The 17636-nt window shown below is 43.3% G+C and overlaps 3 protein-coding genes across 3 annotated transcripts in view; 1 reads left to right on the top strand and 2 right to left on the bottom strand.

Moving 5' to 3' along the window:
• Positions 1-1155: 1155 nt before the first annotated feature.
• LOC125570160 (melatonin receptor type 1A-like) lies at positions 1156-2457 on the bottom strand. Its single transcript, XM_048731334.1, has one exon. The coding sequence runs from the start codon at positions 2387-2389 to the stop codon at positions 1319-1321; it is 1071 nt and encodes a 356-aa protein (XP_048587291.1). The 5' UTR covers positions 2390-2457; the 3' UTR covers positions 1156-1318.
• A 4571-nt stretch (positions 2458-7028) lies between these two features.
• The window catches only part of LOC5502106 (complement C2), a 31528-nt gene continuing 20920 nt past the window's right edge, over positions 7029-17636 (bottom strand). The window contains exons 7-11 of the mRNA XM_032370385.2: positions 10674-10910; positions 10325-10432; positions 9251-9362; positions 8640-8854; positions 7029-8169 (exon numbers count right to left, since the gene is read on the bottom strand). Of these exons, the coding sequence (XP_032226276.2) occupies positions 7760-8169; positions 8640-8854; positions 9251-9362; positions 10325-10432; positions 10674-10910 (1082 nt within the window). The 3' untranslated portion in view covers positions 7029-7759. The remainder of the gene's footprint in view (positions 8170-8639; positions 8855-9250; positions 9363-10324; positions 10433-10673; positions 10911-17636) is intronic.
• Positions 16129-16954, top strand: LOC125570163. The gene has a single exon (XM_048731338.1). It carries the CDS (start codon positions 16129-16131, stop codon positions 16738-16740), a length of 612 nt encoding a protein of 203 aa, XP_048587295.1. The 3' UTR covers positions 16741-16954.

Below are 17636 nucleotides of genomic sequence, written 5' to 3'. Positions count from 1 at the left end.
ACTTTACAGGTTTTTCAGGTTATGAAACTGTACAATCAGCACGCATCACAAACGTACACTCATGGCAGTTGAAGTTATCTATATATAAATGAATACGAAGAAGCTCGAGGACCACAATGAACCTTTTGCCTACAGGAAATACCGCGCGCAAGATTTTCCCGCCAAAATTTTCCCGGAAAATCTCCACCAACGCGCAGTTACCAGACAAATAGATTTAATTTATCCTGGAGCTGTTATTGTTCAACATATTTTTTAATGTTTCTGGAGTTTTTCAATCAACACACTTAAATGTTGAGTCGACTGCACAGTGCCCTCCGCAGGCTATTTGATATCTAGGTTACAGTAGACGAAAGATGTGATCATGACTGGGAGGGAGAGAGTGGTTCTTCAGGATAAAAGGGATGCTCGTCGGAAATTAGAAAATACCCCTAAAAATATCTACCCGACCAAAAATCGCTACCCTAAAAAATACCTCAGAAGCCCTAAGAAAATACTATTTCTAAGGGCGTTTAACCGTTCATCAGAAGAAGACATATTCATTTCAAGTCCTGCAACCGTTTCTACTGAGGGCAAAAATGAGCGTTTCTAGCACGAATGTGAGGCAATTAGCACAATGTATATTCGCTTTGGATATTACTGTCAACATCGGTGCTACTTCTTATTGGCCATCATTCTCGCGAATTAAATTGTATTGCTGGTGATTTGTTACACAATTCAAAATGCCAATTTTATGCAGAAGAAATAAGTACCATCTGTGAAACACGCTCACACTAGGAATTATTTCAATCTCATTTTTATTCTAAAACCTTTGTCTTTAAGGGCTGAAATAACTCACAGAGCAGAGCTGCAATACACTTCGGCTTTCTGAACATTAAAACTATAACGCAAAGCATTTAATCAAATTATAGAAATATAACCAAGGGGACAGTTTGTATCATCAAAACCTGTTCCCGAAACTAGATATTTTTCTGCATGATTGGCATTTACACAGATGGTTTTAAGTCAAGTATCAGTAACGTACACAAATTGGAAGATATCAACAGCTAAAATGAATATGAAGATGATCAAGGACAGTTAAAGTATTGTGTACAGTAAATAGTGCACACACTAATTTCCCGCCAAATTTCCCCCGGAAAATTTCCACCAACGCGCACCTACAAGACAAATATATTTTATTTGTTGGTGAGCTGTTAATGTTCAACATATTTCTTATTGTTTCTGGCGTAATTTGGCGGTTATCTGGCGGTATACTAGCTATATGTGTTCAACCTCTCTATTCCAACCAGATGTTCATGGTCTTTGTATTGGGCCCATTTGTTTAACCTCTATATCCTGGGCAGTGAGCTGTTGCTGTTTTTACCGCCCCTTCAGGCCCAACTTCTGTAGTACAGCCAGGAGCTGCACTACTTATCACCGGATTAATATGTTCCACCTCTGCATTCCGACCAGCACATGGCGTTCTCAGAATCTTCTTGTATTCCTCTCGGAACATGGGATTCATAACACCGTATATAAAAGGATTGATAACAGAAGAAAGTGTTCCCATAAAGGAATGTAAGTAGTAAAGTTCCCGAGGCAAGGAGAACAGACCCCGAGTCATGTCGATTATATCTATAACTATAACTGGTGTCCAACAAAAAACAAATCCCATTACAGTGAGAAACAATGTTCTCGTCACTTTGATGTCTTGGACGCTTGGTCCGGAGATAGAATCGGTGTTTTGCTGAATGGAGGTGACTCTGGCTTGGTGATTGCGAATGGTTTTAAAAATCTTAATATAGCACGCGGTTAAAACAAGCATCACACAACTACCATTCAAGTACACGCACATTGAAGCTATTTTTGTGTTTGGTTTTTGGAAACAATAGTTTTTTCCAGGAATGAAAATGTATTTCTCCCCGCTAGCGAGATACGGGACCGGCACAATACAAGCCAACACCAATGCTACACCAATAAAGAACTTTGTACGCGATGGCGTGAACAACCGTCGATAATATTTCGTGCGCACGACTTGGAAATATCTATTGATGGCAGTGAGTGCCATTAGAAGCAGAGATGCACTGACGAGGAATAAAATGCAGAAGCCGTAAGACTGGCAGACAAAATCAGAAAATGGCCATTTTCCAAGCACCATCACTGGGAATGCAAAAAATGGGTAGGTAGCGAGTAGCGACACGTCCGTAAGAGCTAATGCTCCGATAAATAAATATATCATTTTGCCCTCACTTCTCTTGTTCTTTACGATCCGCAGGACGAGAATGTTACCAATCAGCCCTATCAGGCAAAGTATGATGACCACCAGAGACTCAATGACGACGCGAGCCGTTCCCCTTGACAAAGAGTTCTCTTGAAGGGCGTTAAACCGTTCATCAGAAGAAGACATATTCATTTCTAGTCCTGCAACCGATTCTACTGAAGGCGGAAATAAGCTTCTTAAACGAATGTGAGGCAATTAGCGCAATGTATATTCGCTTTGGATATTACTGTCAACATCGGTGCTACTTCTTATTGGCCATCATTCTCGCGAATTAAATTGCACTGCTGGTGATTTGTTAGACAATTCAAAAAGCCAATTTTATGCAGAAGAAATAAGTACCATCTGTGAAACACGCTCACACTAGGAATTATTTCAATCTATTTTTATTCTAAAACCTTTGTCTTTAAAGGCTGAAATAACTTACAGAGCAGAGCTGCAATACGCGTCTGCTTTCTGAACATTGAAACTATAACGCTAGGTATTTAATCAAATTATAGAAATATAAACAAGGGGTCGGTTCTTTTCATAAAAGCCTGTTTTTCAGAAACTAGAAATTGGTCTGATTTACACATAAAATTGGTCTGATTTACACAGATGGCTTTAAAGGTTGTGAAACTGAACAATCAGCACGTATCAGAAACGTACAAATGGCATTTGAAGTTATCAATATATCATAAAATGAATACGAAGAAACCCAAGGACAATGAACCTTTTGTCTACAGAAAATATCAAGCGTAAGAATTTCTCGGCAGATTTTTCCCGGAAAATCTCCCCCAGCGCGCAGTTTCCAGACAAATAAATTTCATTCATCCTGGAGCTGTCTTTCAACACATTTCTTAATGTTTCTGGAGTTTTCCAATCAACATACTTAAATTGCTACCCTAAAAATACCCCAGAAGCTCTAAAAATACTATTTCTAAGAGAAAAGAATATTTTTTCTCGGACACCCCCTAAAAATGCACGAGGCCCGATTTTGACCCCTAAAAAATACGACGAGAATCCCTAACAGGTTGACATGTATTTTTTTTTACATCATGGCCCACATGTTTTCTACAAGATAGTCTGCTGTCTAAGTGGAGGGGTTGCGGGGACATTTAATCACTAAATTCCCCGGATGCCATGCTATAACTTTGTAACACTATGATCACCGAGGAAATAAACTGGCAACTACAAGAAATATTAGGTTGGATGAGCGAACACGGTTCAATGGATCAGGGCATTGCATACGCCTTGTTCTTTTTATCCCTCTAGAGACCACCACATTTTCACAAACAATTATCAAATCAAACGTAGTTGTTACATATCTTACATATATGCTCTACATATCTACAGTCCAGTTCTTTGACATCATTAGCACGCATGCGTACAGCAATCAAAATCATCCCACATGGATCTAGTCTAACGTTGTTTAGGTATCACGAGATCAAATACTCTGTTCCTTTGTTACAAGGCCTATTCCTACGCTTATCAGGAAGCTGCCTTTTATCTGTTCCCCTGGTGGAAACTAGAAGACAAGCATTTTGGTTCTAAATTTCTCTCATGCACTGATATAGAGGAAAATTTAGAAGACAAGATTCTTTTGTCTTTTTATAAATTACCCTCATTATTAATGCATGAGGAAAATTTAGAACCATCTATTGTTTTCGAGGGAATTTCGTTAGTAATCGTCCCTCAGAAAACAAAAGAATCCGAGGTGATCATGCTATTACTAACTGTGTTTATTGTCGCTTGAATTTTCCACCCAAAAAGTTAGCACATGCCCTCTTATCGCAAGTAACCTATATAGGATCCAAGGTAAGTCCACTTAGGATTGTTAATATCCTGCGAGTCTCTCGTCTTCTCGGATAAAGACAATAAACCGTATCCAGGCGATTTACATGAAAATGCTGTCAGCCCATAACTAATGGCAACAATTCCTTTTCTAAACAGACTTTACGTCTGCAATATTCCCTCCTAAGAGTAAAATGAATTGGACAATCTAAAAGTTTCGCCATGCGTACGTAAGTAGATAACAAAGAGGTTTATGTCGCATCAGATATAATATCTGATGGTGCTCATCTCATTTAAGAGGTTTAGATATCCTTGTTTTGTTTTCTGCCTCATCAACCAGTGTATCATTGTGAAAGCTGAGGACTAGCTCCCTGCTATTCTTATTAACTTATCAAGTTTTTCTAGGTTATGTTCGCGGATAGAGCTGCCTGCGTTCCTACAGGTAAAGCAATCCGGTTTTTGAGTGGTTGTGCTGTCCGAATTTTTTGCGGTTGAGCTGTCCGGGATTTTAGTGGACAAGCAATCCGGTTTTTGAGTGGTCGACCTGTCCAAAATCTGTACGTTGGAGCTGTCCAAATTTCCAGTGGTTAAACTGTCTTGTTTTGGAGCTGCTGCTACTTCCGTAGCGGCTTGCATTTTTGACTTACGACCTATTCGTAACCCTATTATTTTCAGGTTGCGCAGTCGACGAGGTGCAAATATTGCCCAGAATGCATCACGGTACTGCCGCAGACTCCATCCGTACAGAAATGGGTGTATCACAGAGTTCATATGGAACATTAATATTGATACGAAGAGAGCACTGATTAATTTTTCTGCGTTACACGAACCACAGTAGGACATCAGCACTATAATCACCAAGTAAGGTAACATCGTGATTGACATGATCAGCCCAATGATACTGACTGTGTTGATAAGCCGCCTGTCTGCGTGTGGTGTTAGCTCGAAATTCTTGTTTATCTTGAGAACCGTTTTCCTCTTTGTGAGCCTGCGATGGATCAAAGCGTAGGCCAGTGGAACGGTAACCAATGGCAACAAGTGGTGCAGTAAGATGTCCGCCATGTTGTACGCTGATGGTGTGATATTCGCGAATTGATTAGAAGCGAAAAAAATAGAGTAGGCTAGTATTAATGTTGTAAATATGATTGACCTCTTGAACGTCACATGAACTCTGTGAAATAGAGGGTATAGCACCGCGATTAGTCTCTCCATTGTTAGGGTGATCACTACCATGACTTCAAATGAAATTCTGAATGCGCCTAAAGTAATCTGGTAGGACCCTATTCCTGGCACTTTGTAACAACCAATAATGTAGCTCTCTAAGGTATCGTATACGAGCCGAGTGGTTGCACATGGCGCTATTAATAGGTCAGCCAAGGCCAGGGCGCCAAGCAAACCACTTGACGGCTTGCGCAGGCAGTGGAGTGGGTTCTTGATGATAACAATCAAGAGAAAACTATTGGCGATAATTGCTGTGATTGACACCATGATGGACAGGATGGCAACGGTGAGAAAACTGCTGTAGGCATGTTGATGAGTTCGTTTCTGAAAACATGAAAGTTAAATGGGGCAGTTATTTTTTCGTCATAGCTGAATACAAGATTTAAAAAGAAAGTTGCAACAAATAAGGCCCATGCTTTTATGCTTAAAGTATGCGTCATCAGTCTCTTTACTGTGAAACCCCGTTAATATCTTCATCCTAAACGAAAAAACTATGCAAACTGCGCCAGCACCTGCCAGCATTGCTGGCTAATTCTTGCTCCACTGACCACAAGACAAAACAAAGTCCATTTCCCATTTTGACATTTCCATTGTCCTTTAGGTTAGTCAGCAATGCTGGCAGGTGCTGGCGCAGTTTGCACGTGGCTTTAAAGTTAGCCAATGACTGCTAGTTATTTCAGTTGGAGTTTCGGGCTTGCGCTGGTTTAATAGCTTTTTTTATCGTGTTACGTATATAGCGATGAATCATAAAAAAATCATCTCGAATTGGTTCGGCCTTATTACGTTCATTACTTAATTTTCTCACCTTTTTTCACAGTTTCTTGCGATTTAGTGAAAGACCCAAAGAGAAAATCCAAGACTTTCTAGTTGCAATGCTCACTTCTTCATTAATTTAGAGCCAACTATGTCTTAGTTACTTATAGCGATGTAATTTGCTACTCTTTGCTTACATGCAAAAGATGACTCGCTGCAAACATGACTATATGATATGTATAATATGAATCAAGAAAGTGTGTAATCCCTGGCATAATACAATATTGTCATGAAAATACACTTACTGGTCATTATAAACAGATAAACGGTGACCTGCCCTAACGTGATGATAAGTTGTTGATGCATATCTATCTATCTATCGCCGAATTTTCAAATCGGGATCGTGGTGGAAAATAATGCTACCGGCCAAAAGACAAATAAAGCGTCTGCTATTGCGCAGTGCAGCACGCAACAACAACAAAACAATCATGTTAGTATGTATTGCATTTCGTCTTCAGATTCTAAGGTCGCAAGCAGCCTGCAGCCTACGTGCGACGAAGAGTTTTCATCGAGAAAGAGAGTTTGACGTAATTCTGAACTAGCTCAGCCTATTCAATGGGAACTGAATATAAAAAACAGCCTTCGTATAAAACTTGGGTAGGGTTATATCTACTTGGTGTGTTTACATGGGCTTAAATTGTCCATGTATCACTAGGATGTTACTAACTCGAGAGGTACGTTACATTTTGCCCCTAGAGGCACGCTAGACCTCGCATGCGAACCAAACCTTGTAGAAGCCATCCAACGATCGAGTGGCACAGAAGTCCCCTCAATAGTAAAAAGGAGAAGGAAAACCCTAACGATAGGGAGAGAAAACGGAAGAAGCAAAACCCCTCTAAATAAAGGTACCTTTTTTAAGTCTGAGGGAAGATCGCGTATGTTAGTGTTAAATCAGGGTCTGCACAAAATTACCACTCAGATATGCTCATATGTAGAATAGAAAAAGAGTCAAAGAAGTATCGCAAGATAATCCACAAATATGAAAATATATATGTTTGTTCTGATGATATACAATAATTGTGTTCATATTACTTCGTCACACTGCCTGCCGTCAGCTAGATACAACTCATACATAATAACAAGCCATTTCCTCAAACATCGGCATCACCTACATAGGCTACTTACACTAAGGAATCACGTGACCTTTTGGGTGGCAAATTCAAGCTAAAACAAACACGGAAATGGCTTCGTCCATTACAAACGACCGCCCGAAAAATATTTCACTGAAAGTAATCCCTGTCTGACAAAGAAACATTCTGGTTGAATCCTAAGCGCTGTATAAGTTGTTTTTTGGTGTTTTTATTTTCCACTAAAAGCTGGCGGAGCGCGCTCTAGTCACATTTCTTAGTACATTCACCTATAATACATTTTAAGTGCAGTAGAATCTACACGGGACGAAAACGTCATTAATACCATGTATTAGTTCTTTATCCATCTCGGCTACAATATATGTGCAATGATAATAAACGTTATAATATCTGCATTAATGTTACTATTTACTGTCATGAGTCTTATTTGTCCTGTCTATTTGGTCTATACGCATTTTAACAATACATCTTGGGTGCGGACCAATCACAGCTCTTGTAGAAGTAACTAAGTGTGATATCAAGCTTTATAAACCCAGTCGATTGTCCATCTGCGCCACTCAGAGCTTCATGCGCATGGCAATAAGCAACGAAAATACTCTATCAAATCGATTTATACTCGTCGGCGCCTCGACTTCGTCTCGCTCATAACACTACGAATCCAATCAACGTACGGTCCGACACGTGTGAAGAATGACACGTGATCGGCGGATCCACACTGCTCGTCCCAGCTTACCAGCCCATTCACGGCCCAGCGATAGCCACGTGACTTACGATCGTAACTCTCGCTGATAAAAGGCGACCCACCGTCCCCCCGACAGGTCTGTTTGTAATCCTTCCCGTCGTTTGCGCAGAACATGAGGGAGGAGTTGAAGGGGATCTTTGTCGAGTTGCGGCATTGAGCCCCGGATGAGATGACAAGCGCTGTGTGGATGATCACGCGAGAGCGGCTCTTGCGCCGAGAGAAACTGGGGCGATGTTTTTCCGACGGGCGATCCCAGGCGGCGACGAAGCCTCGCTTGCCTTAATTTAAAGAACACGGAAATAACATGAACGAATAAATGAATGAATCTCATGGTCATAATCGCTGCTGTAATGAATAATCACGAGGGCATAGCTTAATGCTCGGGATGCCTTTGTAAGCAGATAAAATACATGGCGACGGAATGTAGTTTTCATTTTTCTGCTTGATTCGGGTTAATTGGAAAGGTGAGGAACAAAATTTAGTTTATACTTATCTGCTTGTAGGAGTTGTTCTCGGGAAGCCATCGGTATTAAGCAACAAAATACAAAATTGTACCTTTCCGCTAGTACAGTTGTACTCGGGAAGCCTTTGGAATTAAGATACGGTATGTAAGGTAATTACCTGCTGGTTTCGGGCCTACTCGGGAAGCATTCGGTAAGCAGACACGGTATAAACGGTAATTACCTGCTGGATTCGAATCTACTCGGGAAGCCTTCGGCGAACAGACACGGTTATGTACGACAATTACCTGCTGGATTCGGGTCTACTCGGGAAGCCTTCGGTAAGCAGACGGGTCTTATGTATTTATTGAGCTTGAACTTGTATTGTAGCTTGACGACAGCGATATCGTTCTCGTGAGTGCGGTACTTGTAGCCGCTGTGCACGTAGATCTTGGCAACCGGAACCATCTGTTTGAAGCTTTCACGAGAATTGGTCTTATGGTCCCCAGCCACGATGGTATACCTGTGGAAATTTCCAGGAATTTTTCTAGCCTCGTAAATGGCAGTGAAAAGTGTATTATGATCCTACACATCGTCTAGACGTTACCATGAAAATATCAATCATCATAAATGGCTTAAATAGATGATTACACATGACAAAAACCCTAACCCTTAGCCAAAAGAAAACATCATATTAGCTTTTCCTTGCTAAAATATTTAAATATAAGGATATTTTTTCTCTTCAAAAAGATATAAAAAGCGTTAGCCCCCTATGCCCCGATTGATATCACCTACGCCCCGATTGATATAGCCATATTATCCCCTACGCCTCGATTGATATAGCCATATAATCGCCTACGCCTCGATTTATATAGCCTTATTATCACCTACGCCTCGATTGAAGTAGCCTTATAATCACCTCCACGGGGGCCACGTGATAGGTTTTCGAGCGCTTGAGTAGAAGCAATGCGCAGTCGTCAGGATCCATTGTTCTCCTATGAGTGCGCCGCCGCATATCGGCAAACGCCCTCCTACAAACAAATGCGTATTAGTACGGAAAAGGAACGAAGGAGAAAGGGGAAGGGCAAGAAGATGGGGGAGGAAGAAGGAGGGAAGAGAGAGGATGGAGGCAGTAGGGAGGTGGGAGGGAGTACGGAGGGAAGAAAGAGGAAGGTGGAGGTAGCAGGAGGAGTGGGGGGAGGGGAGGTAGGCAGTAGGGAGGGGGAAGGAAAGAAGTAGAAAGGGGGAAGTAGAAGGGAGTGAGGAGGGGAGAAAGAGAAAGGGGAAAGTAGAAGGGAGTGAGGAGGGAAGAAAGAGAAAGGGGGAAGTAGAAGGTAGTGAGGAGGGAAGAAAGAGAAAGGAGGAGTGGGAAGAAGGAATGAAGAGTGAAGAGGGGAAGGGAAAGAAGGAGAAAGGGGGAGGTGGAAGGGAGTAAGGAGGGAGGAGGAGTGAAGAGAGAGGAGGGAGGGGAAAGGAAAGAAGGAGAAAGGGGGAGGTAGAAGGGAGTAAGGAGGGAGGAGGAGTAGAAGGTTAGGGAGGGAAGATGGGAGGAAAAGGAGGAATGTAGAAAAAAGGAGGGAGGGAGGAGGCAGTAGAGAGGTTGAAGGGAAGAAGGAGGAGTGCGAGGTTGGGGAATGTTGGAGGGGGGACGGAGAGGAGGGAGACAAAAGGAAGGAGGGAGGGGGAAAGAAAGAGGTGGGAAACGGGAGGGAAGAAAGAGGAGGGAAACGGTAGGAAAGAAAGAGGAGGGAAACGGGAGGGAAGAAAGAGGAGGGAAACGGGAGGGAAGAAAGAGGAGGGAAACGGGAGGAAAGAAAGAGGAGGGAAACGGGAGGGAAGAAAGAGGAGAGAAACGGATGGAAAGAAAGAGGAGGGAAACGGGAGGAAAGAAAGAGGGGGTAAGTAGAGGTAGGCAGTAGGGAAGTGCTGAGGAAGGGGTGGGGAGGAGAGAAGTGCTGAGGAAGGGGTGGGGAGGAGAGAAGAGTTCACGTACTGTCCCAGAAGATGCCGATTTGCCAGGGCCATACTCCACTCGCCGCCTTGTTCCCACGAACCGTCCGCTTCTTGCTCTTTGTACCACTGATACCACACTGAGCAAACTCTGAGATAAAAAAAATATTAAGGATTATCCGGTAAGGAAGTGTTTGCTACACGTTTTGTTTAAACGAAGATAGAAGGGTAATGGCTTTGACGCTTTAGTATGATTTTGATCGGGACCAAAGTAGATAAAGATCAGGGTATCATTGTGAGCATTAGACAGAGAAGAAGTCCAGGTCATCCTAGCTTTCCTGACGTCTGACGTCATGTTCAACATGAATCGCATGACCTTTCGTATTACCCACCATTCTCCGGGGTCGTGATGACCTTGCGCACTCCAGTGAACACATCCCCGATGTGCTTCAGCGTAATCACATGATCTCTGACGGGTTGTGACACAAGAGACTGCAGTTCCTCCTTGTTAGGGCCCTTTCCCACGGCTATCGCGTAAATATCAAAGTCCTTTTCGTTTTTCAGTGTGGTCGCACTTTTCTTGTGACTTGAGCCGATAATGCTTTTGCCGTTAGTGACAATGAAAAGCGCTATAAAACAGATTACATTAGAAGGATTCCCCGAATGTGTGCAAAGTGCTATAAGACAAACAGATTACGTTAGAAGGATTCCCCGAATGTGTGCAAAGTGCTACAAGACCAACAGATTACGTTAGAAGGATTCCCCGAATGTGTGCAAAGTGCTATAAGACAAACAGATTACGTTAGAAGGATTCCCCGAATGTGTGCAGAATGCTATAAGACAAACAGATTACGTTAGAAGGATTCCCCGAATGTGTGCAGAATGCTATAAGACAAACAGATTACGTAAGAAGGATTCCCCGAATGTGTGCAAAGTGCTATAAGACCAACAGATTACGTTAGAAGGATTCCCCGAATGTGTGCAAAGTGCTATAAGACAAACAGATTACGTTAGAAGGATTCCCCGAATGTGTGCAGAATGCTATAAGACAAACAGATTACGTTAGAAGGATTCCCCGAATGTGTGCAAAGTGCTATAAGACAAACAGATTACGTTAGAAGGATTCCCCGAATGTGTGCAAAGTGCTATAAGACAAACAGATTACGTTAGAAGGATTTCCCGAATGTGTGCAAAGTGCTATAAGACAAACAGATTACGTTAGAAGGATTCCCCGAATGTGTGCAGAATGCTATAAGACAAACAGATTACGTTAGAAGGATTCCCCGAATGTGTGCAAAGTGCTATAAGACAAACAGATTACGTTAGAAGGATTCCCCGAATGTGTGCAAAGTGCTATAAGACAAACAGATTACGTTAGAAGGATTCCCCGAATGTGTGCAGAATGCTATAAGACAAACAGATTACGTTAGAAGGATTCCCCGAATGTGTGCAGAATGCTATAAGACAAACAGATTACGTTAGAAGGATTCCCCGAATGTGTGCAAAGTGCTATAAGACAAACAGATTACGTTAGAAGGATTCCCCGAATGTGTGCAAAGTGCTATAAGACAAACAGATTACGTTAGAAGGATTCCCCGAATGTGTGCAGAATGCTATAAGACAAACAGATTACGTTAGAAGGATTCCCCGAATGTGTGCAAAGTGCTATAAGACAAACAGATTACGTTAGAAGGATTCCCCGAATGTGTGCAAAGTGCTATAAGACAAACAGATTACGTTAGAAGGATTCCCCGAATGTGTGCAGAATGCTATAAGACAAACAGATTACGTTAGAAGGATTCCCCGAATGTGTGCAGAATGCTATAAGACAAACAGATTACGTAAGAAGGATTCCCCGAATGTGTGCAGAATGCTATAAGACAAACAGATTACGTTAGAAGGATTCCCCGAAAGTGTGCAGAATGCTATAAGACAAACAGATTACGTTAGAAGGATTCCCCGAATGTGCGCAGAATGCTATAAGACAAACAGATTACGTTAGAAGGATTCCCCGAAAGTGTGCAGAATGCTATAAGACAAACAGATTACGTTAGAAGGATTCCCCGAATGTGTGCAAAGTGCTATAAGACAAACAGATTACGTTAGAAGGAGTAGTAGGGTTTTGGCGCAGCTGGCGCAACTTTTTGATCTCCCCAAATTTCATTCCAAAAGTGGCGCAAAAGTCTACGCACACCTCCGCCAAGCCCCGCGACCTGCGCATGCGCGAGTTTGCCCAAGACTCCTTGCACATACGTGACGACCACGCCCACCTGTCAATCATTTTGTCAAGAACCTGTCAATCACTTTGTCACGTGACGGCCACGCCCACCTGTCAATCACTTTGTAAAAAACCTGTCAATCACTTTGTCACGTGACGACCACGCCCACCTGTCAATCACTTTGTAAAAAACCTGTCAATCACTTTGTCAAAAACCTGTCAATCACTTTGTCACGTGCCGCACCTAGGGGGAGCCTGAGGGCTAGCCTCTCAGCTTCACATCTAAAAAAGCTTTTGAAAAGTGGTTTAAAGACATGGCTGGTTTGATAGAAATGGAGAACCTGAAGGTGAAAGATCTGAAAGCCCTCGCCAAGGAGCGGGGTATCCCAAGATATTACTGGATGCGGAGAGACGAGCTCGTCGGGGCGCTGACCAGCACGTCACCACCACCACCACCCCGACGGGTTCCTTTACCCAAACTTGTCAAAGGGCTGCCACGACCACCCCGCATTACCCCGTCCAACACGTCGGAGAGTATTCTCGACGGCCCGATACCTGAGATTAATGTCCCTATTCTAAAACCCTCCCAACCCCCACGGAGTTCCCGCGTCCAATCACTCAAGCATTTTGCAAACAGGGCGGCCAACTTGATCAAGAGCGAGTTAGACAAGTTTGCGGATTGGATACTATCTTATGTCCCCGAGCCCATCAAAAAGACCGTCAAAGAGGATGCGGATAAACGGGTCAAACGTCTGAAGGAGAGGATTAAGCGTCTACACGAGGAGGCGGAAGATCGCTTCACACCCAAGGAACAACAGACGGCGTTGAAGGGGTATCTTAAAACCCACGGAATAGCTGGGCAGAGAGGTTACGACCCCAAGACATTCATCGCCAGAATCAAACCGAAAGTCTTAGAGCTCATCAGTCAACAAAAAAAGCCTATCAAAGTGAAGTTTATCTTTACTTGCGGGTTTATAAAAGAGGATCCGGCTACAGCTCAGATCGAAGAAGAACTGGGATATTTTCATACAGAAAAGCCCGAGATTGTGACAGAGTCGACTGATCTCTCTGATTTGTTCGATACGATGACAAATTATTTACTCGGATTAGTTGAGCTGTTCCAGAAGCAAGGCTCCGGATGGCAGTTTGACCAAGTGGAATACTTTGACATCAACATAGATCCCTTTGAACCGCTTTCTGGGTCTTCCTATATTCCGCTGCCGCCGAAACTAGCGTCTAAGAAGGCGATCATCAATGTTAAGAACGAGAATGATCACGAATGTTTCAAGTGGGCAGTAACCTCTGCTGTGTATCCTAGGGAGAAAGATCCTCAAAGGTTCAGTAAACAAATGATAGAGAACTCTGAGAAATTCGACTGGTCAGGGATAGAGTTCCCCGTCTCACTAAAACAGATTGACAAGTTCGAGAAACAGAACCAGTATACGGTTAATGTGTTTGGATACGAAACCAAAATATATCCATTGAGAATCAGTGAGAAGGATCCAGATAATGCAATCAACTTACTTCTCATCTCGGATGATGAGACGAATCATTACTGCTGGATAAAGAATATGATGAGATTAGTATCTACTCAAATTGATGAGTTTCATCATACTCGTTTTTTATGCTGTAGATGTCTGAACTCGTTTCGGTGCAAACAATCATTAGAAAAACATTCTGAATGCTGCGGCAATCATGAAGCGGTTGGAATAGAGATGCCTAAGATAGATAAGGATGGAAATCTACCCCACATTAAATTCAAAAACTACAACAGAAAAATGCGTGTCCCCTTTGTTGTCTATGCCGACTTTGAGAGCTTCACAGAGAATATAGACACTTGCTCCCCAGATGGGAGTAAAAGCTTCACTAAGCAATACCAGAAACACAAACCGTCTGGTTTCTGCTATCTCATCAAGTGTTTCGACGGAGATATATCCCCATCCGAGCTTGTACGATACACAGCTGAATCTCCAGACGAAGATATCCCACAGCTTTTCGTAGAGTCTTTGGAGTCAGACATTAAGAAAATTTACGATAAGTTTAGGTTCCCTAAGAAGGTGAAAATGACTCCGAAGGACAAAATCGCCTATAACGACGCCACTCACTGCCATATCTGTGAGGGTGAATTAGGGGAAGACAAGGTTTTGGACCATTGCCACCTCACCGGAAAGTACAGAGGTGCTGCTCACAACGCATGCAACTTAGATCACAAAATTCCAAAGTTCTTTCCTGTTATCTTTCACAATCTGTCTGGGTACGACAGCCATCTATTTATCAAGAACCTTGGTACATCGGAAGGTAAAATAAACTGTATACCTAATAACGAGGAAAAGTATATTTCTTTCACAAAACAGATTGTAGTCGACAGTTTCACGAACAAGGAGGGCAACAAGATTGATGTTAAACGTGATATCAGATTTATCGACAGTTTCAGGTTTATGTCGGCCAGTCTCGACAGTCTAGTAGGTAATATGTCAAGGGAGTGCTTCAAAAACATGGCGGAGTACTACGAGGGGGAGGAGCTCCAGCTGTTGTTGAGGAAGGGTGTTTTCCCTTACGACTGGTTCGACGGCTTTAGCAAGCTCGACGCAACACAGCTCCCACAGAGAGAGGCATTCCACTCCAAACTCAACGACACCGACATATCGGAGGAGGATCACCTGCACGCGCGGAGAGTGTGGGAGGCCTTTGGGATGGGGACCATGAGGGATTACCACAATCTGTACCTAGAGTCGGATGTGTTGCTTTTAGCTGACGTTTTCGAGAACTTTAGGGACGTTTGTCTCAAGAATTACGGTCTGGACCCCGCTTGGTACTACACATCGCCAGGGTTGGCTTGGGATGCAGCGTTGAAGACCACCAAGGTGAGGCTAGAGCTTCTAACGGACTATGACATGTTGCTCATGATTGAGAAGGGCATCCGTGGGGGTGTCTCCATGATAAGCAACAGACATGGGGAGGCAAATAACCCTTACATGAAGGAGTATGACCCTGACCTACCCACAAAATATATCACCTACCTTGATGCTAACAATTTGTATGGCTGGGCGATGAGCAACCCTTTACCGACTCACGGTTTCAGGTGGATGGGTGACCAAGAGCTGTCAGGTTGGAGAGACCGCCCATGCATTCTGGAGGTTGACTTGGAGTACCCTCACCACCTACATGACTTACACAACGATTACCCACTAGCCCCGGAATCTATCGGGCTAGGCAATGTGGACAAGTTGGTCCCCAACCTTAACGACAAGACAAAGTACGTTATCCACCGTGAGACTCTGAGACTTTATGTGAGTTTTGGGCTAAAAGTCACCAAGATTCACAGGGGTGTCACTTTTGAGGAGTCTGCTTGGCTGGAGCCCTACATTGACTTGAACACCGATCTGAGAGCCAAGGCGACAAACGATTTTGAGAAAGATTTTTTCAAGTTAATGAACAACTCCGTCTTTGGTAAGACTATGGAGAACATTAGGAACAGGGTGGACATTCGGTTGGTGACGGACGAGAAGCAGGCCAAGAAGCTCATATCAAAGCCGAACTATCAACATCGCACCATCTTTTGCGAGAATCTAGCCGCCATCCACATGAAGAAGACAAAGCTGATCTTCAACAAGCCTGTCTACTTGGGCATGTCCATTCTGGACCTGAGTAAGACGCTCATGTACGATTTCCACTACAACTTCGTCAAGCCCAAGTACGGTGAGGATGCAAAGCTCTTATTCACTGATACTGACAGCCTGATGTATGAGATCGAGACGAAAGACTTTTACGAGGACATCAGCGGGGATGTGAGGTCCATGTTCGACACCAGCAACTTTCCGAAGGGTCACCCATCTGGTATTGAGGTGGGTGTGAACAAGAAAGTCATCGGAATGTTTAAAGATGAGGCTGGGGGCCAGCAAATCACAGAATTTGTAGGACTGAGGGCCAAACTTTACTCGTACAAGATGGATGAAGGTAAAGAAGAAAAGAAATGCAAGGGCGTCAAGAGAGCAGTCGTCAAGAAGAGCATCGGTTTCGATGACTACAAGGATTGCTTATTTGGTAAGAAACCTCAGATGAGACTTATGAATGTCATCAGAAGTCATAAGCATGATGTTTACACTGAAACGGTGAACAAGGTCGCTCTATCTCATGAGGATGATAAACGGGTCATCTGTGATGATGGTATTCACACCTTCGCTTACGGTCATTTCAGAACGCTATTAGGTGGTGGCTCAGTATCTTCAGGGACGACTTGAAGTTCTTCCCTAACGAACGACCTCCTTGGAGCGCCTTCGGAGAGGTAGTACAACACAGGCTGTCCAACTGAAACAACACTGCGTGATAGATCAAACACTTTTAAACTCCAAATAGGATCTGTGGCTCGTCTGCGTTCACCTCCTTCCTCTTCTCCAGGAGCTAATAGATATCTAACTCTAACCCCTGGTGGTAGTCTAACTTCATCAAGTCCAACAGGCCGCTTATACGTTGGAGGGTCAATATCAACCTCTTTCAAACCAATAGATTTTGCAGGCTCTTTGCCAGTAATTCTTATGGGTTGACTATTCAGAGTTTTCAAAACATCTGGCAATCGTTTCACCCAAACTCTGGACCGATCATCGCTAATCATTTCTTGAGCATACTGATGAGAAAACAACCTCTCCGCCAGTGTTCTATTGGCGCGTTCGACAAAAGCCTGTGCGCGATGGTTCCCAGCTTCGCTTCGCTGGATGGTGACACCCTTCTTTTTCATAATCTTCGTTACCTCTCCCCTAAATTCTGTCCCCGGGTCGACAATCACCGTATGAGGCCATTTAAGTTTTCTGGAGTATATCTTTTCAAACCCTTTAGCAATTCCACTCGAATCCTTGGTAGTCAGTGCTTCTGCATCTTTATATCTCGAGGCAATATCAATCACGACCAGCGCGTAACGATAGGTTTTTCTGCCTACGTTATCGTGGGGCATAAACAACAGATCGGCTTGGTGAATCTGATTAGGTTTATTCACAGTCCAATGCGGTCTGGGGACATACTTTGGGGCTGGGAGGTAGATCTGCCACAACGCCTGTTTTTCAAGCCACCTATTAGCCTCGGCTTCACTGACTTTAGCGACACTAGCTAACTTAGAAATAGCTGAATACCCTTTCCAGTATCC

This window comes from Nematostella vectensis, chromosome 8 (assembly GCF_932526225.1).
Source record: "Nematostella vectensis chromosome 8, jaNemVect1.1, whole genome shotgun sequence".
Taxonomy (NCBI): Eukaryota; Metazoa; Cnidaria; class Anthozoa; order Actiniaria; family Edwardsiidae; genus Nematostella; species Nematostella vectensis.
Note: the sequence above shows the minus strand (reverse complement) of the source record. Positions and strands in the feature narration are given on the sequence as shown.